This window comes from Ostrea edulis, chromosome 3 (assembly GCF_947568905.1).
Source record: "Ostrea edulis chromosome 3, xbOstEdul1.1, whole genome shotgun sequence".
Taxonomy (NCBI): domain Eukaryota; kingdom Metazoa; phylum Mollusca; class Bivalvia; order Ostreida; family Ostreidae; genus Ostrea; species Ostrea edulis.
The window spans coordinates 82,149,526-82,171,415 of NC_079166.1; the positions used below are offsets into that span (position 1 = coordinate 82,149,526).

At 35.6% G+C, this 21,890-nt stretch overlaps 2 protein-coding genes across 5 annotated transcripts in view; both read right to left on the reverse strand.

Moving 5' to 3' along the window:
* LOC125675220 (arrestin domain-containing protein 17-like) overlaps positions 1 to 10,511 on the reverse strand; it is a 29,518-nt gene extending 19,007 nt beyond the window's left edge. The window contains exon 1 of one of the 4 annotated variants that reach the window (XM_048912738.2): positions 10,271 to 10,511. The gene's annotated coding sequence lies outside the window, so the exon portion shown is untranslated. Of the gene's footprint in view, positions 1 to 398; positions 1,979 to 10,270 lie in introns of those variants that run through there. The other 3 variants (XM_048912736.2, XM_056159208.1, XM_048912737.2) reach the window with 3 other exon arrangements.
* Positions 10,512 to 10,580: 69 nt separating this feature from the next.
* Positions 10,581 to 20,701, reverse strand: LOC125675221 (perlucin-like protein). The gene is made up of 5 exons (XM_048912740.2): positions 20,576 to 20,701; positions 20,233 to 20,330; positions 19,463 to 19,559; positions 13,631 to 13,841; positions 10,581 to 10,697 (listed from the first exon to the last, which is right to left on the reverse strand). The coding sequence occupies exons 1-5, from the start codon at positions 20,622 to 20,624 to the stop codon at positions 10,667 to 10,669; spliced, it is 486 nt and encodes a 161-aa protein (XP_048768697.1). The 5' UTR covers positions 20,625 to 20,701; the 3' UTR covers positions 10,581 to 10,666.
* Positions 20,702 to 21,890: the final 1,189 nt, after the last annotated feature.

The following is a 21,890-nucleotide window of genomic DNA, read 5'->3' on the forward strand; positions in this document are numbered from 1 at the left end:
GTGATAAATCCTCAGAAAATAATTTTGAACGACATTAGAAAAAGTAATATTCTATTAGAACGATGCTTCTGAGTCAAAGTTCAAAATGAAAAACTGACAAATTGTAACTCTATTAAAATCCAAAGCAATGAATATATGTGTTACAATTTTTTACTCAATTTGGAAACATTGACTGTAACAAATGACAAGTATCAGACTCAACATTGTCAAAATTTTGGGTTACTGGAATAAATCGGACCATACTGAACTGGGAGAACCTCATGTCATTAACACACTGGGTGCTTCCAGATATTCTGAAAATTCTACATATTAGAAAATATCATACTAAATCTTCATCTCAATACTTATATAAATACCTTTATTCAAATTCTTTAACAATAATTTCTGTCCATATTTACCTTAAAACTCCGAAAGTGTGTATAAACGCCTTCCCGTCAAACGTTCTACCATGGGAATTTTACATGCAGTTCCAAAACGTCATTTGACACAGTTATTACTGCAACAGCTCTCTAGCGAAAATACTCAATTCAAAACAGCTCGTTCACAATGGGCAAAGTCAAACAGACATTCCAGCTCAATTTGCTCGTTAAACAACATCATAGAGACTGCGAGAAAAAAAAGCCTTCAATAAACGGAAAAAAAAGAATTGTGTATTGGCAGAGAGGAAACAGCACTCTGTGAACATGAGAAGCAGTCAAGGGTATAAATCCTACAGCGAGACCCATTAAACTCCCAGCGACTAAATGATTTTAAATCCTCTTACAACAATAGCCAGCTGTAGAGATAATTCATTCATAATATAATTCCCAATATCCAGGCCCCTCTCTCTTGTCCAATGCACATATCAATACACTATTTATCTACCACCACCAGCATATGTTTGGTATCCAAACTGCTAAAACAATGAATGCTGGAAACCATTTGTCTTCATTAGTGCATATAATTAGTAACAATTTTGTCTAATATATCTGGTGTTTATTTTCAACTAGCTGCTAGAGAGTGTAATTAGAGACCAATATAACAGGTGATTCCTTCGTAGTTATCATATACAACTCAAGTGTATGTTTTTCTTCTCCAGGGTCTATTGAAAATTTCAAAAATTTCCCATTGTCATTTCGAAATATTCTTCCCTGCAGTTAAAGAAATGCCTAATGAATGAAACCAATTTCAAGCTTCATTTTTTTTTTAAAATACACATCACATTTCTTCATTTTTTGATTGGCTTGTTTTTTTTCTTTCTTCTTTTTCTCCAAGATAGATTTCTCTCTGAGGACATGATCTACAGCAACACCAAATATCACTGACATCTCCATGAGATTATTTTCTCGTGCAGTTACAGAATATTATATTATAATTACATATTGTACCTCTTGAATTTCAACATCCCAATTTAATTCATTAAACACCACCATGAGAATTAAACTTCAACCACAAAAGCAAAACGCCCCAAACAATGGTATTTTTTCTCAATTAAACCACAAAAATGTACGTGACCCATTTAAAATGAAATTCATGTCCAACATTTACCATTGAATTTGTCTACCTCGATCCCGACCCCGCAATATATCATAATAGTTTACAGATCAAAAGACTTTTAAGGTAAATTACATCACCCATATATTGCTACACAGCTGCATGTTTATACATTTTTATATTCAACACATTTCACCTAAATGTCGTTACACAGGACTGTATCCACAAAGCAACGCATGCTTTAACTATACGCTTAAACAATATGCTTAATTTTTGAATAGCTCCCAGCAGTTCCCTATTTTTATTACAGATTTCTATCTAATGGTATTTTGAAAGCCAGTGTAAATGACCACCCAATCCCGTGTGCTTGTTTATTTTGTAGTGAAATACACATGCTAACGTCTTTCATTCACATAACAAAAGGATTTTCATTTAATATCACAATACTAAACTAACAAAGTGGAATCAATCTGGTAGAATTCGATTTCGTTCCAACTTGTCGTGAAAATATTTCTTTGCATTGTTATGGAAACTTGGGAGTACTTTTCAAATTTTTTTTTTACCCCGATGCACGTCACAAGTTGCATTAAGAGGGGGCAATGAAAGCTCTCAGAAATCAATTTGTTTGGAGACCCTAGCTCAGTGTATCTAGCCAGCAGCACAATAAATGTCACAAATTCCATTTACATGATACTAATAAATCTAGTGAAACAGATCAATGTTGTCTATTGCAGACACAATACACAAAATGCATCTTTAATATGACCCTGTGTTGAGGCAACTGTTTTGTTACAATGTAATGACAAAGACAAGTTGTATTGCGAACTGTAAACACGAGAACTTCGAAAACTGCATTCAAGGGTTTTCTTTACCTGTATTCGATCATTCCATTAGTGAATTTAATAATGATATACCTATGCAATCGGATATTACATCAAATGACTTAATGCTAGCTTTACATACAGACACAATGTGAGCTTTGCATTACATCACTATGAATCAACAAAATAGTCTGAGAGCTTAATTGAAGGATGCATGAAAGAAGGCCATGGACCCCTCACAGATTGTTTTCGTTCTTTTGTTCCTATGTGCCAAAAACATCTGGAGGAAAAAGGTTCCGTTCTATAATCTGAGCTACAACACCATAGCACCAACTATCCGCTGTAGTATTACATCATAATTACACGTATAATATCTAATATTTCATCTGAATAGCAACTGACCTGAAGTACATATGAATAGCGATAATGAATGTCTGCAAGGAATAGAGGATAATGGACTAATACAGATGTACTATTACAAAAGTACTATTATTATATATATACCATAACAAGAAAATTATTGATGCGCATTAAAGCATCAAATTCGGCTGCAACTACTTGGTCACTATCAAAACTATGCAAGGTGAAAAACTGAAGGAAAGGAACTGTGATCAATCTCATAGATACCACAGTGTAGGACTGAAACGATTCACCGAAATATCGATACTGTTCAACATAAACGATTGATTCAATATTTGATTCATTGTCTCGATTTTCAGTTCGATACGTTTATTACAAACGGGTTCAGTTAAATACATGTCTCGGCCTATTATTTCTACCTGCATGAGGGACAAAATAGCATCGAAAAATGTTCAAACTGTTGTTTGCCTTGAGGTTGACGAAAATAATAATAAACTAATTATCAGTTTTTAACTACAGTGAACAGGCATCTCACCGTTTGGCAGTTTTGCTTTTAAAATTATAAATTTGAATCTTGATAATTAATTTTTTCTTCAATGTTATTATAGGTTTCTTCTGTAAATTGTATTGTATTGAAAGTATTGAATTGTGGCATAAGGATTGCAATATGTATCATATCGTGAAGGGGGCGTATCATGTCAGCCCTAGCTACCACAATGAATATGAAATTGAGAGTAGGGCAAACACGGACTCCTGGAAATATCAGAGGTGGGATCAGGTGCCCAGGAGTAAGCATGGACTCCTGGAAATATCAGAGGTGGGATCAGGTGCCCAGGAGTAAGCATGAACTCCTGGAAATATCAAAGGTGGGATCAGGTGCCCAGGACTAAGCACGGACTCCTGGAAATATCAGAGGTGGGATCAGGTGCCCAGGAGTAAACATCCCCTGTAAACTCTAAGCAAACTATTTAGAAACCTTCATGCTTTTATATCAAATCTTACTTTTTCTTGCATTAATTAGTCCTGATTACTATTATAGTTCATTCTGGCAAGCTATGGGGTATATTGTACACAATTTTAGTTAACATTTCATTGTATTAGGTAGCTTTCAAAATACTCATTTGCAGAATGTATTTAACTGTATATAAAAATAGCTATTTCAATTTTTAAAGTAAACTAGTATGAATGTAGAAAAAATTTAAAAAGTAAATCGTGCAACAAAGAGAAAGTAAGTACTACACACTCTGAATACATGAAATAAAACCATAAAGCTAAATTGTCACTTTCAATGCCAAAATACATAGTACAAATTAACAGATCCTGGACACCGAAAATTATTATTGTTTTTTTTTTAATCAAAAATTTTGATTAAATATATGTAAAAACCTTAAATCCATTCAATAAAATGATCAAATAATAATGATGACTTTGTATATGTATATATATACATGTATATATAATATAATCAAGTTTATCATTTTATAGTGTAAGCCCGCAGTAAATCAGTTGTTTTTCTAAATCCACAACATACATGTATAATCGCCTGCCCCCAGTGACGGCTAATAATAAAAGTAGCCATTACATATCAAAGTAGTAACATGAACATTAACCATCACATAATTTCCAGCGGACGTGAGGTAACTGATGACTACGACTGAATTAACGTATCGCAAAACCACGCCCACTGTGCGAGGGGTGATAATTCCGCTGATGCTCCGACAAACATGGCGAATAAGGAATCAACACCTGCTGATCTGTCTGAACTGTGACACTGTACGCCAGCATCATAAAGCATGTTAAAAATAAACTAATGATTCATGGACTGTTGCAGTTCATTCCCTCATGTATTTTTCTGTATTTTTCATAAAAGAAATTTATTCTTTGTATTTACATATTATTTTCAGTTTGGTCACAATTCCAAGCTGTTTAAATAGCGTACAGTACTTAGAATTCTAAATTTCAAAATTACCCATGTATGTTATTTTATTTTAAACGTGAAAGGACACAAATACAAGCTTGTCAGCAAAATGGTGCTTGATTTCAAAAATTAGAACTGATCAAGGCTCAAAAATACTTTCATACGAACAAAATGATGATAAAATTAACTGTCCTTGTAGTAGTCAGGATGAACAAGAGGTACTGTGAGCAATGCTCACTAAGATTACCCCCCGCTTACCCCAATCTCCCAAAGGGTGTTGGTAATAGGTATAAACTACCTCTTTTCTGAGTGTAAAAAACAAATGGCATGACAAACCGAACCATATTGCTACTTCGATGTCCAGTGCGCGTGACCTTTGACCTTTTGACCCCAAAATCAATAGGGAACATCTTCATCCCATGGGTAGTCCATATGTATGATATGGTGACTGTAGGTGGAAAGGATAACGCTTTAGAGCCCGGAAACCATATTGCTACTTCGATGTCCAGTGCACTTGACCTTTGACCTTTTGATCCCAAAATCAATAGGGAACATCTTCATCCCATGGGTAGTCCATATGTATGATATGGTGACTGTAGGTGGAAAGGATAACGCTTTAGAGCCCGGAAACCATATTGCTACTTCGATGTCCAGTGCGCTTGACCTTTGACCTTTTGACCCCAAAATCAATAGGGAACATCTTCATCCCATGGGTAGTCCATATGTATGATATGGTGACGGTAGGTGGAAAGGATAACGCTTTAGAGCCCGGAAACCATATTGCTACTTCGATGTCCAGTGCGCTTGACCTTTGACCTTTTGACCCCAAAATCAATAGGGAACATCTTCATCCCATGGGTAGTCCATATGTATGATATGGTGACTGTAGGTGGAAAGGATAACGCTTTAGAGCCCGGAAACCATATTGCTACTTTGATGTCCAGTGCGCTTGACCTTTGACCTTTTGACCCCAAAATCAATAGGGAACATCTTCATCCCATGGGTAGTCCATATGTATGATATGGTGACTGTAGGTGGAAAGGATAATGCTTTAGAGCCCGGAAACCATATTGCTACTTCGATGTCCAGTGCGCTTGACCTTTGACCTTTTGACCCCAAAATCGATAGGGAACATCTTCATCCCATGGGTAGTCCATATGTATGATATGGTGACTGTAGGTGGAAAGGATAATGCTTTAGAGTCCGGAAACCATTGCGTCTACAGACGGACGGACGGACGGACAGACAGACGGACAACCCGATTCCAGTATACCCCCCCACAACTTGTTGCGGGGGGTATAACAATGTATATTTTGGATAACAGGACTAAATATAATACACACTGTTGATAGATGAATGACAGCAGTTCATTGGCCAACACAATTTTACAAATTCTTCATTACACTCCCACAGCAAGGATTATAATCCTATCATGATCATCAGCTAACTCATCAATTAGAAAGATTAAACCATCATATGGCTATCTTACAGAATTTAAACACCAGCATGAGAGAAATCACTCAGTAAGTAAATTCCATCTGCATATGCACAACAAGCCTGAATGTACATTGTACACAAAATTAATAGATTTGTATAGTCCTACCACTATCACATTATTCAATAATACATGAATTAAGTAATAAAAACACTAACAAAATTTTACTTATTTAATCAATTCTAACATTTCATTGCCCCCCCCCCCCCCTCCCCAATTCCATGAGAGGATGTCATATTGGGGAAAGTTCAGCAAGACTACCCCATACTGACAGGGGGGGGGGGGGGTCCAGATTCAAATGCATTATACTTACAAAATAATAGGCCTTTCACACACTGTTTAGTTTTGTTTGCCATAATTTGAATCACAGAAAAATGATCACAGCATCCTTTAGCCAAGAAAAAAATCACATGCAATAAAAGCCATAAAACCATGCAGCTAGGAGCTTCCAGGGCTTCACACCCACCCTACCCCCTCCTCCAAGACTAAAGCATTGCCATGGACCCACTTGGAGTATCATGTCACCCAACATACCCCTGTTGTTTTTTTTTATTATTTACCTCCCCCTACATAATTTCCTTCTGTCACCATCATGGTGTAAATTTCTGCTGTCCCTGAACACCCTCTGTCCCTCAACAGATGAACACCCTCTGTCCCTCGACAGATGAACACCCTCTGTCCCTCGACAGATGAACACCCTCTGTCCCTCGATAGATGAACACTCTCTGTCCCGCGACAGATGGTGTCACTGATAACTGACGAGGTCACTACCCTTTAGAGCGCTTGCCTCCTTCCTCCATTCAGTGACTGTTATAATGATTGGCTCAGTCTTTCATTAAGACTATTTTCAATAACTCCCCTGAGCAGTTTATAGGATTTGGCAGTGTGATATAAGGGTTCATCATCTCCGCAGTGTTCAAGCAGTCCTGTCAAGCCTTATACCGTTAGAGGGAATTAAGAGTTCCGCAGTGTTGGTGTGTGAAATGGTATTTAATAATATAATATCTTGTCACTGACAGATTAAAAAATAAAATGAATCCCCATTCTTTCAAATGCTGTTTATAAAAAAAAAAAAATACAGTTTTACAGGCTACAATATCAATTTGGAAAAATTTTCTTTTTATATTTACATTCAAGATAATTATGATAATAATATAAGACTCTTTGAAACTATATGCCCAATATTAAGATACAGAAATTTATAAGATATTCATTTCAAATACATGTCACACAAAATCAGAATATGAATTACATTAAGTACCACTATCACAAGAATTTGTACATTGTAAATACCTTTAAGACAACTGGTGTGCATACACATCTTAGACTAACAGATAATTTTTCTTGGACAAGATTTGGTTCTCAATAGCTGATAATACATATATAATTGCACACTATCAAAATTTAGAATTGCACCTTAAAATTCATCTTTGCTAACCAAGGATTTCTGACAATGATAGAAACCCATGGGTAGCAAAACTGATCAGACCTTCACCAAAAGGAATCCTGAATCTCCAATCTTACCTGTGCATTACCACGCTTTCCGTTCAGCCACAAACTATCAATTGTCTCCACACGGAATAAATATATAGGATTTTCTTTCATATGTTTACGTACATACCAAATCTTTAACAAATCTTCTGATCCCCCTATTGTCCCAACGCAAAACACCAAACAAGTGAATGATCGTGAGGAAATTAGCTGTATAATGTTACTTATAATTGACCCTGATAAAGGTACTTTACAGTAGAACTTCTATACATATATTTTACTTACCTATACATGCTACGGAGAAGTGTTTCACTGGCGCGGAAATGATCAATAATGTATCTTACAACGGTCCTTGGGTGACTGACGAAACTGAAGCAACAAGCTGCTGGAAGACCACGATTAATTATAGATAATCCTTTTATGATCTAATAATCACGACTCATTGGCTTCATTATTTAAGGTTCTTTAATTACGTAATCAGCTGACCCAAAATACCCCCTTCTCTTTTAATCATATAAATACTTCTGATTAGTGGTTGTTTTAGACAGATAGAATATTCCACGAGGACTAAAAATGGTTTATCTGTTCTACATTTAAGGACATTAGTGCTATTTTTGCCTGTCTTTGGTTATAAATAACAACTCATGGCGGATGGTGTATGTTCATTTGGCACAATACATGCACAGTGGCAATGTCGAGTGGAGCATTTTCCCCCATCACGACACCATCATCAATACATGGTTGCTGAGTGAGGTGAAAAATATACAAGTACAAAATGAAGTTCTCTTATCAGAACAATTAAAGCTATAATATTCTACACATGTAACACAACCTTGTTCTGATAAAAGAAAGAAACAAAAAAACAAAAACCTTGCATGGGCAATATCAGTAAACCTTTTTTATTTAAGTGTATATATGTACTATATGGAGTCATCATAATTTTTTTCTTTCCTGGATTCCTGCCGATATGAAGGAGGATTCTGACAGAGATTTCACATCAAGCATGCACATTTCTCAAACTACGAGGGGAGTCAAAATAATCTGACCACATTAAAATTCCAAAATGCTTTAGAACCCCCTCCTTATACATGTAATACTTTACACGGACCCCAAGGCAGTCTCTAGCCCCCTATGTTTACATACCTATAAACACTAAATTGGTAGTAAAAGCCATCACATTCATTTAGTAATACATTGAAATTACATGAAGCACTTCTGTGAAATAAGAAAAATAATTCCAAAACTACCAATAGATAGAGAGTTCCAAGTCAGAAATATTACAGAAATCTTTCAAACATAAAACTTTTGGGGGGCTAGCTCAATCTGCACTTGACACGCCATTTTCACCAGGAGTGTAGCAACACACCAAGATTTCAACACATGAACTTAAATTCAACTGTCCAGCGACATCCAACACAAAGTCAGGTTTGATTACATTATAAAGAGTTTTAACTTACTTAAATTAAAGATCAACATACATTAAAGGTAACTGTCTATAAACAATGTAAAATCATATATCTCCTAGGAAAAACAAAGTGCACAGAACATTTCAATTCGTAAATGAATAGGAAAACGCTACTTGTAGGCTCTGTTCAGTGGTGTTTTAACTTCGAATTCATTCATTTATTTCAAAATGTCACAACAATCAAAACCTAAACAAACAAAAAAGGAATACCAATATCATAGTACTGTTAAGTTTGAAATCATATAAAAAAGATTTGGAAAACTGTTGATGTGGGAGAAAACCTGAGTACCCTGAGGAAAGCCACTTGTCTGAGAGGGAGACCAGTCTAGCATACAACCACTGCGCCGGTCCAGAGGATCAAACTGACAGGTCACAGCGACGAGAAGCAAGACTGTTCACCACTATGCTACCCAGACACCATATCGTGATATCACTTAACAATCTTAGTTTGATTAATTGTGTTAATATGATATCAAAGACAGATCTATCAAATAACGTTACCCCTAAATATACAAGTTTGTAAAATAAAAGAGTCAAATCCCTGATTTTCTGAATTTCATCTTTGGTTATATGTGGAAAATTTCAATAAGTGAAAAAAATCTGGTTCAACTTCTCTAGTTCTATACAATTTCTCTATCTATATACAACTTTTGCATTTCATCTAATACACATGCAGCCTTAACTTCCTATCCTCTGGACAGTCTCGTGAGTGACCCGGCCCCAATCACCCAATATTTGATTAGATTTGGATAACGTTACTAATCTAGTATTTAAATTTGAGTGTATTTTTGCATTGTGTGGTGCAAGGACGTCTTATGTGATTAATATAAACATTTACAAGTGCATTTAATTGTTAAAACTGTAAGATTAACTAAATTTTAGCAAGAAAATTGAAGACAGATCCTTTTTAAAACACTACTTTAAATTTATGAAATGTGGCACAAATAACTTATCGATATTCATTTTTTCCAACAGGTACAAAATTACCCCAATGATCTAGAGGGGAAAACGCTCCTATTCTTAACAGTATTTCTTTAATAATATGATACTCCAATGTTTTATAAGATTCATCAGTATGAATCTTTAAGACTATATATCTTACAAGTCCGAAGTATTTGGGACACTTGTTGAGAAAAACACTTGTCTTGTAAAAAAATAAGTTGAAGGAGAAAATGCCACCACACTAAAATTAGCACTCATCGACACCAGAACACCAATTCTTTGTTCATGTAACAAACGACACTAACCTCCGATAAGTCAACAATCCCTCAGCTTCTTTCTAACCTCGTGCCCTCCATCAGAAATATTTCAACACTTCTTTCGTTTTGTTATCTAGGTATTCTCGAAGTTTGCGCCAAAGTTCGTGATTGCTCCATTCTTTGTTTACTCCGTCCTGATTTGATAAGACAGCGCGGATAATTTTAATATTTCTCTCACCCTCTTTATTATCGCAACTCGACAGGTGACGGCGTATGATCCTCTCGCGAATTTACGCTCCGCAAATGAAAACCTCCGAGAGATGCAGAAAGTTTGAGACATTATTAAGTCGTACGTGTATTTTTGCAGTTGCTACTTTTGAAATCAATGTCTTTTTATTAAATCATTTCTAACAGTTTCATTCTTTGAATCGTTGCTTTTCGGTCCTAGCCCACAATATCAATTGGTTCACCTACCCTGTAAAAGAAAGAGAAACCATGTGATCTGAACTTAAAATCAAGTTTTGTATCGCGAACAAGGCTGATTAGAACTACGGGTAAAAAGTGTTTAGAAATATTTCTAAATTAAAGGTGCTACAATATATATCTATTGCTCTGCTTTTATGTTCTAATTTTTGAAAAATCCTCTCAAGGAATCACGAAATAAATGGTTTATTCATTCATTTAAAATTAAGAACTTACATGGATACTTTTTCTGAAAGTAATGAATCTGGGAATATCAACAATTTTTAAAAGCGTCTAAATAAAAATTAAAATCCAGACTCCCAAAGAGTTTTTCTGTCCGAAAGAAATTTATCAACGAATAATATATATTTGCAGAGAGGAAAAGTTCTAAGTTTCTTCACAAGAGAAACTAAAAAGCATATTCTTGATTTTCTTTTCGAAAATTTTGAGGCCTAGTCTACAGATGAATCTGAAAAAAGAGTATATCGGTCATGTGCAGCGGATCAAATAACGGGATTGGCAGTCATGTAAGCACAGTGTAGAGGACAATATTTACAGGGGATCATTTTAAACGGGTCCACGAGATTGACAGGGTTTTTCTCCCGTGTCACAATCCCTCATCTTACACTCCACCAGATGATTTCTCCTTTTATTCCATTTTTGATAACTTCAGACAAATAAACATTAACTATATATATACTATTTATATACAGCATATTCTGTGTTGAGAGCCTCGGTCGATCTTCAGATCTTCCCTAACAAGTGAGCCACGTAATATTAAAAGGAACACACATTTGGACTGCATGACGAGGAATAGGCAACCGTCCAAATATCCTGCTTCAACGAATCTCGCTGGACACACATCAATAACATTTGGGTGTTATCTGAGTGGGTCAATAATTCTTTGGGTGCTGGGAGAGTGATTTCCCCATTGTCAATAATTCGTTGGGTGCTGGGAGAATGATTTCCCCTGTGATCAATAATTGTTTGGGTGCTCGGGAGAGTGAATTCTCCTGTGTCAATAATTTTTTGGGTGCTGGGGAGGGTTAATTCCCGTGTCAATAATTCTTTGGGTGCTGGGGATAGATTGATTTCCCCTGTGTCAATAATTCTTTGGGTGCTGGGGATAGATTGATTTCCCCTGTGTCAATAATTCTTTGGGTGTTGGGAAGGGTGAATTCCCCTGTGTCGATAATTCTTCGGGTGCTGGGAGAGTAATTTACCCTGTGTCAATAATTCTTTGGGTGCTGGGGAGGGTGATTTCCCCTGTGTATCTCTAAGACACTGTCCAGGAACAGGTGGCTGTATTTCAAATTATATCGATGATCTCAAGAATAATGCACTTGCATGGTGAGTGAAATATATTTACAACGATGTATTAATTTGGTCTTCCGACGTCACCTCTCACCATATCCACCTGTTGTAAAAGGTTTATAACCAGGAGAGCTTTTACAAAAAAATAAAATAAAAATGTGCATGCTGTGGCATGCAAGTATATGTTCAACAAGATGCGTTCTTAAAACTCCAATGCCCTCAAAAGTGCATACACCGATGAAAAGCTTTACATAATATGGTATGTGTATAACATTAAAACAATAAAAGATATGACTAGTTTGGATCCATCCTAGAGTCAAAACCCTGGGTTGTGAAATTCACCATTTTTTGTACACCTTTTCTGTTCTTCCTAAGTATACATTTATATTTTAAACAGTATATATCAGCAAACTTATGCATAAATACAATATACTAAGTTTGGCCCCACCCGGGGGCCAGAACCCCTACCGCAGGGATCATCAAATTTACAATTTTGATAAAGGACTACCTGCTCTTTTTAAATATCCATTTAGTTTCAATTGAGTATCAATAGCACTAAAGAAGAAGTCATTAAAGTTTTTTTTTAACACATAAACACTATATACTAAGTTTGACCCCGCCCTGGGGTCACAACCCCTTCCCCAGGAATCATGAAATTTACATTTTTGGTAGAGGCCTTCCTGCGTTACATTATTATGCATTTAGTTTTTCTTACACATGAGTGGTTCTAGAGAAGAAGATGTTGAAAATTAGTGAAGTTTGGACAGATTTTGCCCCACCCCCAGAACCCCCAGGAGTATACAGGAGTCACGGAATTTACAATTGATGTCCCACTTGTTCCAAAGATGCTTCATGCCAAATTTGAAAAAAAAAATGGACAGGTAGATATTAAGAAGAAGTTTAAAATGTTCCATTGCTAACGCACAACGACAACCAGGACACCTGAGTTTACTCAGTTGACCTAGAAAACATGCACGGATCAGGAAACTGGGTGGGGGACCCACCTACACAAGGGGTATAACATTAAAACTGCATCCGATAAGAATTAGTCAAAATATATAATTATATATTCTAACCAATGTGGAAGGTATGGGGTACCAACCAATCCCTCCACATCCGTGAAATCATTAACATATTGGATCCCACAATTATTATCTTCAGGTTAAAAAAAGGATACTAATATGGTGATTTTTTTTTCCATCACCAGTCAATTTCATTGTGTTTAATAGACTTTCTAAAGATTTTCCAAAAGTTATTATTTTTTTACAGAGAAAAGATACGTATTCAAATTTCATGTGATGATAATTGCCCTTTATAGATACACAGCTGTTTTACGTTGAACGAATTAATAATACACATTATGTCCAATGCAGGAACAAACTCACATGGAAGTTTTACAGAGGAAGTTTAACTGCATACAAGGAGCGGATCCAGGAACTTTTTCAAGGGGGGGGGGGGGGGAGGTACCATTAAGTTTGGTTTTCAAAGGGGGTTGCACCCCCCCAAAATGCATTATTCTTACCTTTTTCGACCCCCCCCCCCTCCCACTCACTGGATCCGCCACTATACAGCTAAAGAATAACCGGAGACATACACAAAGGACTCACAGAAATGCAAGAGACAAAACCTTACTCCATTTCGCAGATAAATCCTGCCTTGACTGTACAGAAGTGGTCATTCCAATGGAAATTATCGGATGCGAAGAACATGGCACAGTCTTGGTGACTTTGGTAATTGTCCGGCTGGTTTGGTGTCCAGTCGTTGTATGACGCCTTGGCCTGAGTGGATGTCCAAACCCATTCTCCCTCAGAGACGATGTCCGACAGCCCTATCCAGTAACCCTCTATGTACGAATAGTAAAATTTTGAGATTTTTTTTAATGTTTGGGGTACACGCGCTTAATTGTTTCTGTATAAAAATAAAAATTTAAAGAGAGGGACTAACTAAAACAAAATAACATTTCCCCCAGGTTCCCAATGATCAATGAAGTCAGGTCCTTACAGGGGGTGTGACGCCTAAAATGATTGATAAATGCAAACAGCAACACGTCAGTCGTATTAATTACATAGAGAGAAATCGGTAGCGGTAGCTCAGTGGTAGAGCGTTCGCTTCGTAATCGAGAAGTCGTGAACGCGAGTCCCGCTCGTGTCATGGCCGCGTCAAACCTAAGGCGTTAAAATAAATAACGATTGCTCCTTCGCCTGACGTTCGGCATCTAAATGTGAGAATCACGGGTCTTTCGGATATGACCATAATCCTCACTGCTATACGACCCTACGAGCTAAGTATGGGTCTAAATTTGTGGTACTTCATCTACATCTGATGGCGTCTCAATATGAATGAAAAATTCTCGACGGGACGTAAAAAAATCAATCAAATCAATCCATCCATATTAACACGGCGTTTCATTGGTTGTTCAATATGAACACCGTGTTTTAATATTCAATGATTTCATTGGTAGTTCAATGTGATTATAGCTTTCCTTTTTTGTTCACTTTCTGAGTTTTGCCATATTCTTCAGTGAAGTTAATTAAGCACCAATATCTAATTTGTAATTTCATCTTGCATCATATTTCAAAATAATTCCACGGTTTCGTTTCAGACACTAGCAGTGACTTGTAAAACCCATTTATTCGACGGAACACCGACTGTCAGTAATTTAACAGATGGACAATTCCTGCTCAAGAAAAATAACTCGCGACCATTAACATACTCGTACAGAGAAAATCATTTCATCTTGTAAAACACATGTTTTCATACTCCTGAAGAAATCAGAGCAACATCTATCATGTATATTCTACAAATTTTTTTAGCATTACAATACACAGCTGATTTGACGATAGTTAACCTACGGTACTTGTCTCAGCTGACTAAGTGATGAAGTGAAGTGATTAAATATGTACTTGTTTCAGCTGACTAAGTGATGAAGTGAAGTGATTAAATATGTACGTGTTTCAGCTGACTAAGTGATGAAGTGAAGTGATTAAATATGTACGTGTTTCAGCTGACTAAGTGATGAAGTGAAGTGATTAAATATGTACGTGTTTCAGCTGACTAAGTGGGCATACTATAAAACCTGGCCTGGCCCCATTGGCCTGGCCTGGCCTCAAAATTGGCCTGGCCCCAATTTTGGCCTCTAATTATGCTCCATCCCAAATTTTGGCCTGGCCTCAAAAGTTGGCCTGGCCTCAAATTTGGCCTCTAAAAAAATTTTTCGCCTCAACCAAAAAAAAAAAAATTTATTCAAAATTTCGATTGAATTCATTGATTTATTATTGGTTTTAGTTTTTCAAAGTCATAGCACATAAATGATATGTTTCTGTTGTTTTGTAAATGTGCACTTTAAAATAATCATGAACTACCACCAATCTGATTGATTTTATCGAATATCTATTGATTAGTTTATTGATCAAATCTTTTCCCTTCATATCTGTATGTACTAATATACACCAAAAACGTATATATAACTAATGAAAGATTGGCATAGTGATTTTTTTCTTCAGAATTATGATTAATTTCATTGATTTAATATTGGTTTTGTTTTTTCAAAACTGTTGAACATGAATGATATGTTTGTGTTATATTGTGAACGTACACATCAAAATAATCATGAACTACCACCAATCTGATTGATTTTATTGAAAATCTATTGATCAGTTTATTGATTAAATGATTTTTTCCCTTCCTAACATATGTACTAGTACACACCAAAAAAAGTATACGGAAGTAATTAAATGATTGGCTTATTGATTTTTTTCACAATTATGATTGACTCCATTGTTTTATTTTTGGTTTTGATTTTTCAAAATTGTTGTACATAAATGATATGTTTGTGTTATTTTGTAAATATGCACATTGAAAACTCTCATTTTACTAATGATCCACTTAACTTATTGATAATGAATTTAAAAAACAAATTCACACTAGTTTAATGATGAATCATCACACTTCACACACTGCAATGTAGTGTACCGCCTTCACTCTCATTGATAAGAACAATGAGGTTGATATCTAGAAATAAAAATACTACCATAAATCATACAGATTGAAACTACAACTTTAGATGAATTAAGGATGTTCATATCTGTTTAAACTATTTGAACTAAACATGTAACACTAGTACTGTAGTGGGATATCAGATTATTTACAACATTAATTTAACACAGAGTTCTACAGCACGGGTCTTGACAGGAAGTCAAGATTGAGGTTAATCTATGATATACGGTTTGAAATGTCACACAGCTCTGCACAGAACGTTTATTTTCATTAATTATCAGAATGAAAAGATGATTTTGATGACAGTCTAAAAACATTAAGAACAAAATTAAAGCTGCACTTTGTGAATTTGTAGATGCATGAACTTTTTTTCTCCATTATAAGACAATATTATGAGCATTACATGTATCTGATATTTGCTTAGATATTGCTGCTGCAGTGATTAGATAGAGGTACAAACGAATTTTTTTGTTAACTAATGCAGGCTTTGATATAAAATAAGAAAAGGGCCGGTGGACAGATTGTAATTAGTTCTGTTCTGTTTTACTGTTGCTTTATCACAAAACCACCAAAAAAAAAAAAAAAAAAAAATTCACAATTTTGAAAATTCAGACAGATAATTTTGTATACCTTATTTAGTTTAGGCACAATCATAAGATGAGTTACTAATTAAAATATTTATGTTGTATCAAACACACACTATTTGCAAATGTTGGACTGCTCAATTGTGTCTGTACAATGGAATTTCCAATTTCAGCAAAAGTTTTCATCACCATCCTTTAATATGGTGATAGATGTTCCCTTTATCCTGACAGGGCAGGCCTTCAGAGCATGGGAACTTGTCACTTTTGCAATGAATATTGAAACTTAATTATGAAATCAAGAAAGAAATATTTATAATACATCATATCCATTTTAATCAACATTGTTCATTCTACGTAAAGTATAGATAAATGAAGACTAAAATACAAATCTAAAATCCTTAGATCATTGGCTATTATCATTATGCTAGCAAACACTTCACTATGTTTATTTTGATTTTTTTTTAAATGTCATTTATCATGCATTGGAAATTAGACAAGTAACACTAAATGCGTGTTATCTGCACATTGAAAACATTAAGACCACATGCTCTGTTCTGAATGTGCGCTGCTCATTATAATGACAATACAATTGTAACACTTTCATAATATGTAAATTGTTATCAAATTGAATTCTATTGAATACAAAATATATCAATAAATCAATCATTTCATCATTATACTTTTTGGTGTACTAGTACATAAGTTAGGAAGGGAAAAACAAATGATTTTATCAATAAACTAATCAATAGATAATCAATAAAATCAATTAGATTGGTAATATTTCATGTTTATTATAATGTACATATATCATTTTATTTCTACAACTTTGAAAAACTAACACCAATAATAAATCAATGAAATTAATCATAATTCTGAAACAAAATCAATATGGCAATTGTTTCATTAGTTGTGCAATCTGTTTTACTGTGTACTAGTACATACAAATAAGAAGGGAAAAGAAAATGATTTATTCAATACACTGATCAATAGATAATCAATCAGATTGGTGTTAGTTCATGATTATTTCAAAGTGCACATTTACAAAACAACAGAAACGTATCATTTATGTGCTATGACTTTGAAAAACTAAAACCATCAATCAAATCAATCAAAATTTTGAATAAAAAAAATTTTTTTTGGTTGAGGCCAAAAAATTTTTTAGAGGCCAAATTTGAGGCCAGGCCAACTTTTGAGGCCAGGCCAAAATTTGGGATGGAGCATAATTAGAGGCCAAAATTGGGGCCAGGCCAATTTTGAGGCCAGGCCAATGGGGCCAGGCCAGGTTTTATAGTATGCAGACTAAGTGATGAAGTGAAGTGATTAAATATGTACTTGTCTCAGCTGACTAAGTGATGAAGTGAAGTGATTAAATTTGTACTTGTTTCAGCTGACTAAGTGTTGAAGTGAAGTGATTAAATGTGTACTTGTCTCAGCTGACTAAGTGATGAAGTGAAGTGATTAAATATGTACGTGTTTCAGCTGACTAAGTGATGAAGTGAAGTGATTAAATATGTACGTGTTTCAGCTGACAAAGTGATGAAGTGAAGTGATTAAATATGTACGTGTTTCAGCTGACTAAGTGATGAAGTGAAGTGATTAAATATGTACGTGTTTCAGCTACTAAGTGATGAAGTGAAGTGATTGAATATGTACGTGTTTCAGCTGAGTAAGTGATGAAGTGAAGTGATTAAATATGTACGTGTTTCAGCTACTAAGTGATGAAGTGAAGTGATTAAATATGTATGTGTTTCAGCTGACTAAGCTTGTAACGTTGTAGTCTTTGTAATCACATCATTACAGCTGTATTTTACATAGGTGGATTTAAATGCACCCCCTCCTCTCCCCTTAACCCGAGCTCAAATTTAATTAAAATTAAAATGAAACAAAACAAATGGAGAAGATCAACATAAGCGATGTCATACTTTCTAAGCTATAAGACTGTTACAATATGAACGATTCATCACTTCAATATGAGATATTTCTCTGATGTGAATTTTGGGTGCTGATATATCTTATACATTTCATCACCTCCTACAGGTACTTTCCATAAATCTATGCCAGGCTTATTCCAAACCGAGTTTACTAATATTATATTGTCACAAATTCAATAATGACCCTGTGGATTGGGGATTACAATGTGTGATGATGAAAGGTGAAGATAACAAATGTGATCAATCTCATAACTTCTATAAGAAATCCAAAATAGAGAGTTGGGCAAACACGGATCCCTGGACACACCAAAGGTGGGGTCGGGTGTCTAGGGGGGGGGGGGGGTCATCCCCTGTCGACCGGTCACACCCGCCGTGAGCCTTATATTTAATCTGGTAAACAGAGTAATCCTTAGTCAAAATCAGTGTGCCAAGAACGGTCGAACAATCGGTATGAAACACGTCAGACAGCATGTGACCCAATGACGTATTGTATTGGCAAACTAGATCGTTATAGCAGCCATAGAATTTGCGAAATGCTGACTGTAAACAAGATTGTTGAAACCCCTATAACATCAACTTGTTTGTCAATATAGCTTGCCTAAATTTAAAAACTGCTCATACGCAGAACAAACTCTTGTATATCGAAGCAGGTGAGAAACATACACACCATATACAAGTGAAAATGAGATATTACTATATACATGTAGATATTGGAAGTTGACGATGGACAAGCTGAGATCATCCCGTTTGTGGTAAAGTTGAGTTGCCAATTTGCCGTCAATATCTATTTTGAATAGAATTTCTAAGTACCAAGCAGAGGTGGAGGATTCTGTGGTGTCTTTTTCCGAGTTCACAGGGGTACAACAGATCAACATATGAATGAAAATGATTCTTATCAATAGAGAAAATGTCGTCAATATATCTAAATGTCGATGATTGAGGATAATACTCACCTTGTGGATGGGTTCCTACGATGTGTGAACGAAGGAAAGCATTTTCATCAACCGACTCAATTTCCACCAACTTTGAACCTCGCCTTTGACAGAATGACTGGAGAATAATAAAGAGATCAGTATTTCGTTATATGTTTAACGAGTTTGTCGACTAGTTCATTGCCTTATTAAGATTAATTTTTATGTAATACTATCAATTATTATATACTTTCAATTTCATCTCTTCTTTTTTCTTTAAAAGTTTGCGGGCATATATCACACGATATATGCCCGGAAACAGTCCGGCCCGCAAACATTACGTCACAATCAATACACAAGCAAATTACTACGTCGTTAATTTTCAAATTTTTCGTATTTTTCATCTTTTACTCAGTTAAACCAATAAAGAAATTGTAAAAAATAAATTATTGTTAGTTTCTAAATGAAATTGAAAGTATATAATAAAAAGGTTATAGACTTTGTTTGGGAAATATGACGACCTCGTTTTTTGTCACGGACGGACCTCGCAAGCTCGGTCCGTCTGCGCGCCAAAAAACTCGGTCGTCATATTTTCCCATACAAAGTCTATAACCTATAAATATTGCAAGCAAATAAGAAGTCTTTCCAAAATGTATTGCATTGATAAGGCTTTGCATTGCCTATTGGCCTTTTAGAGTTAATCCCTTTAGCGGTACACTTCATATAAGATAACAAATCTCCCGAGTTTACAAATTTTCTTTGATAAACCTAGATGTAAATTTGACAAAATTAAATTTTAAGAAATTACTAACCCCAGCTTCGATGAAGTCCTCCGGAACATCTTTTATGAATAGATAACAAGAAAACCCATGGTGTAACCAATGATTAGGACAGCCCTGTGACCATACAACTGCAAAAAAGTTAAGCAGTGTTCTTTTAGATGATACCATTTTTTGTAGGTCGTAATAATGCCTAATTCAAATTCACCGAAAATAATCTTCTAAGCTGTGCCGTGTCGGGGAGATTTCTCAAATACGTGGCATCATTAGTACATATACGGTGATATACAGATACTGAAAGAACCATCATAAATATACTCTGTTTCCAAATATAAAACAAACTGTGAAGTAAAAGTATAAAATTAGCAAAACTCACCTCCTGGAAAAACCACAAGGGCAAAAATTAGAAGGACTTTCTCACACATTTCTATCGTAATAGGAGCGTTTGCCAACACTCTAATTTCTTATCAGTGTAAAACAGATAATCATATGTAGAGGTTTGTAGGCCTAGGGGATGTATAAAGTACGTAACCGCGAAATCAAGACCGTTAAGAAGGGACAGAGGAATTCATTCCGGGCTCCCATACACATTCATACATACTTTACGTGAACTTATTATGCTTTACGTGAACTTATTTTGGCGTATTCATGTCCGTCGGATGGGACGTTAAAGTGTGTCCCGTGTCAAGGATCACAACCCCTTGGCACGCAAAAGATCGTTTCCCTGATGTTCGAAAAAGAGTAGGCTCACTGAGGACCGCCAGGGAAACTCAAACACTCACAACCAAACATTACTCAATTAGCTAACCGCCGTAAAATGGCTGAAATATTGCCACAACGGCGTACAAAATCAATCAATCAATATTTTGGCGCATTCAAAGTTTGACACAGTCAGAACTGAGTGATAATGGATGAATGAAACATTTCATAATTTAGCACAACCAGAAAGAAGTGTTCTTGTTTCCCCTATAAAACTGCTTGTGAATCCCGCTATTTAAAATCATGTACACGTACAGTATTACATTTAAATGATTTCATTTGATAATAATGTGTATTTTACTTGTACCGGTATAGAAATACAAACAACATGACGCGATGAAACAGATAACACACAGTTCCGTTCTACTCATCTCTTATGGTTTGCTTGCATTAATTTCATGTCCCATTTGAGAAATATTCATTCCTACTGGGACGTCATCAGCACAACTGAATTTATGTAAAGTGCCAAAATGTAGACATTTGCATTTCGCTGAAGGGCGCATCAACGTTTGCTCCCCATCGTGCCAATCCTTACCCTGACCTGAAAGACTTCTAATGTCACAAGTAAAGTATAAGTAGTTAAGACTTGTAACGGTTGATATGTAGCCACAAGTAGCTATCATTATGAGTATTTCAGAAAGGATATGTACGAGTGAAGATAACAAAGGGTGATCGATCTGATAAAACCCATAAAGAATACAAAGTTAGGAGAAGGATGAACACGGACCCCACCAGAGTAAGCAACTCCAGATAGCCGGTCATACTCGCCGTGAGTCCTATATTGTGATCAAGTAAACGGAGTAATCGGTAATTACGATCAGTATCAAAACAATGACTTAACCAATGGTATGAAACACGGCAGACATCATTCATTCTGCAGTTATGGGTTGTAATACGCCGGTTTCGAGATACGTCCGAGTTGTTTCCCTTTG

Coding starts and splice junctions, on each gene's coding strand:
- LOC125675221 (XM_048912740.2), bottom strand. CDS start 20,624: ATGTGTGAGAAAGTCCTTCTAATTTTTGCCCTTGTGGTTTTTCCAGGA. Junction 20,331..20,575: donor CCTTGTGGTTTTTCCAGGAG/GTGAGTTTTGCT, acceptor ACTTTTTTGCAG/TTGTATGGTCACAGGGCTGT. Junction 19,560..20,232: donor AGGACTTCATCGAAGCTGGG/GTTAGTAATTTC, acceptor ATTATTCTCCAG/TCATTCTGTCAAAGGCGAGG.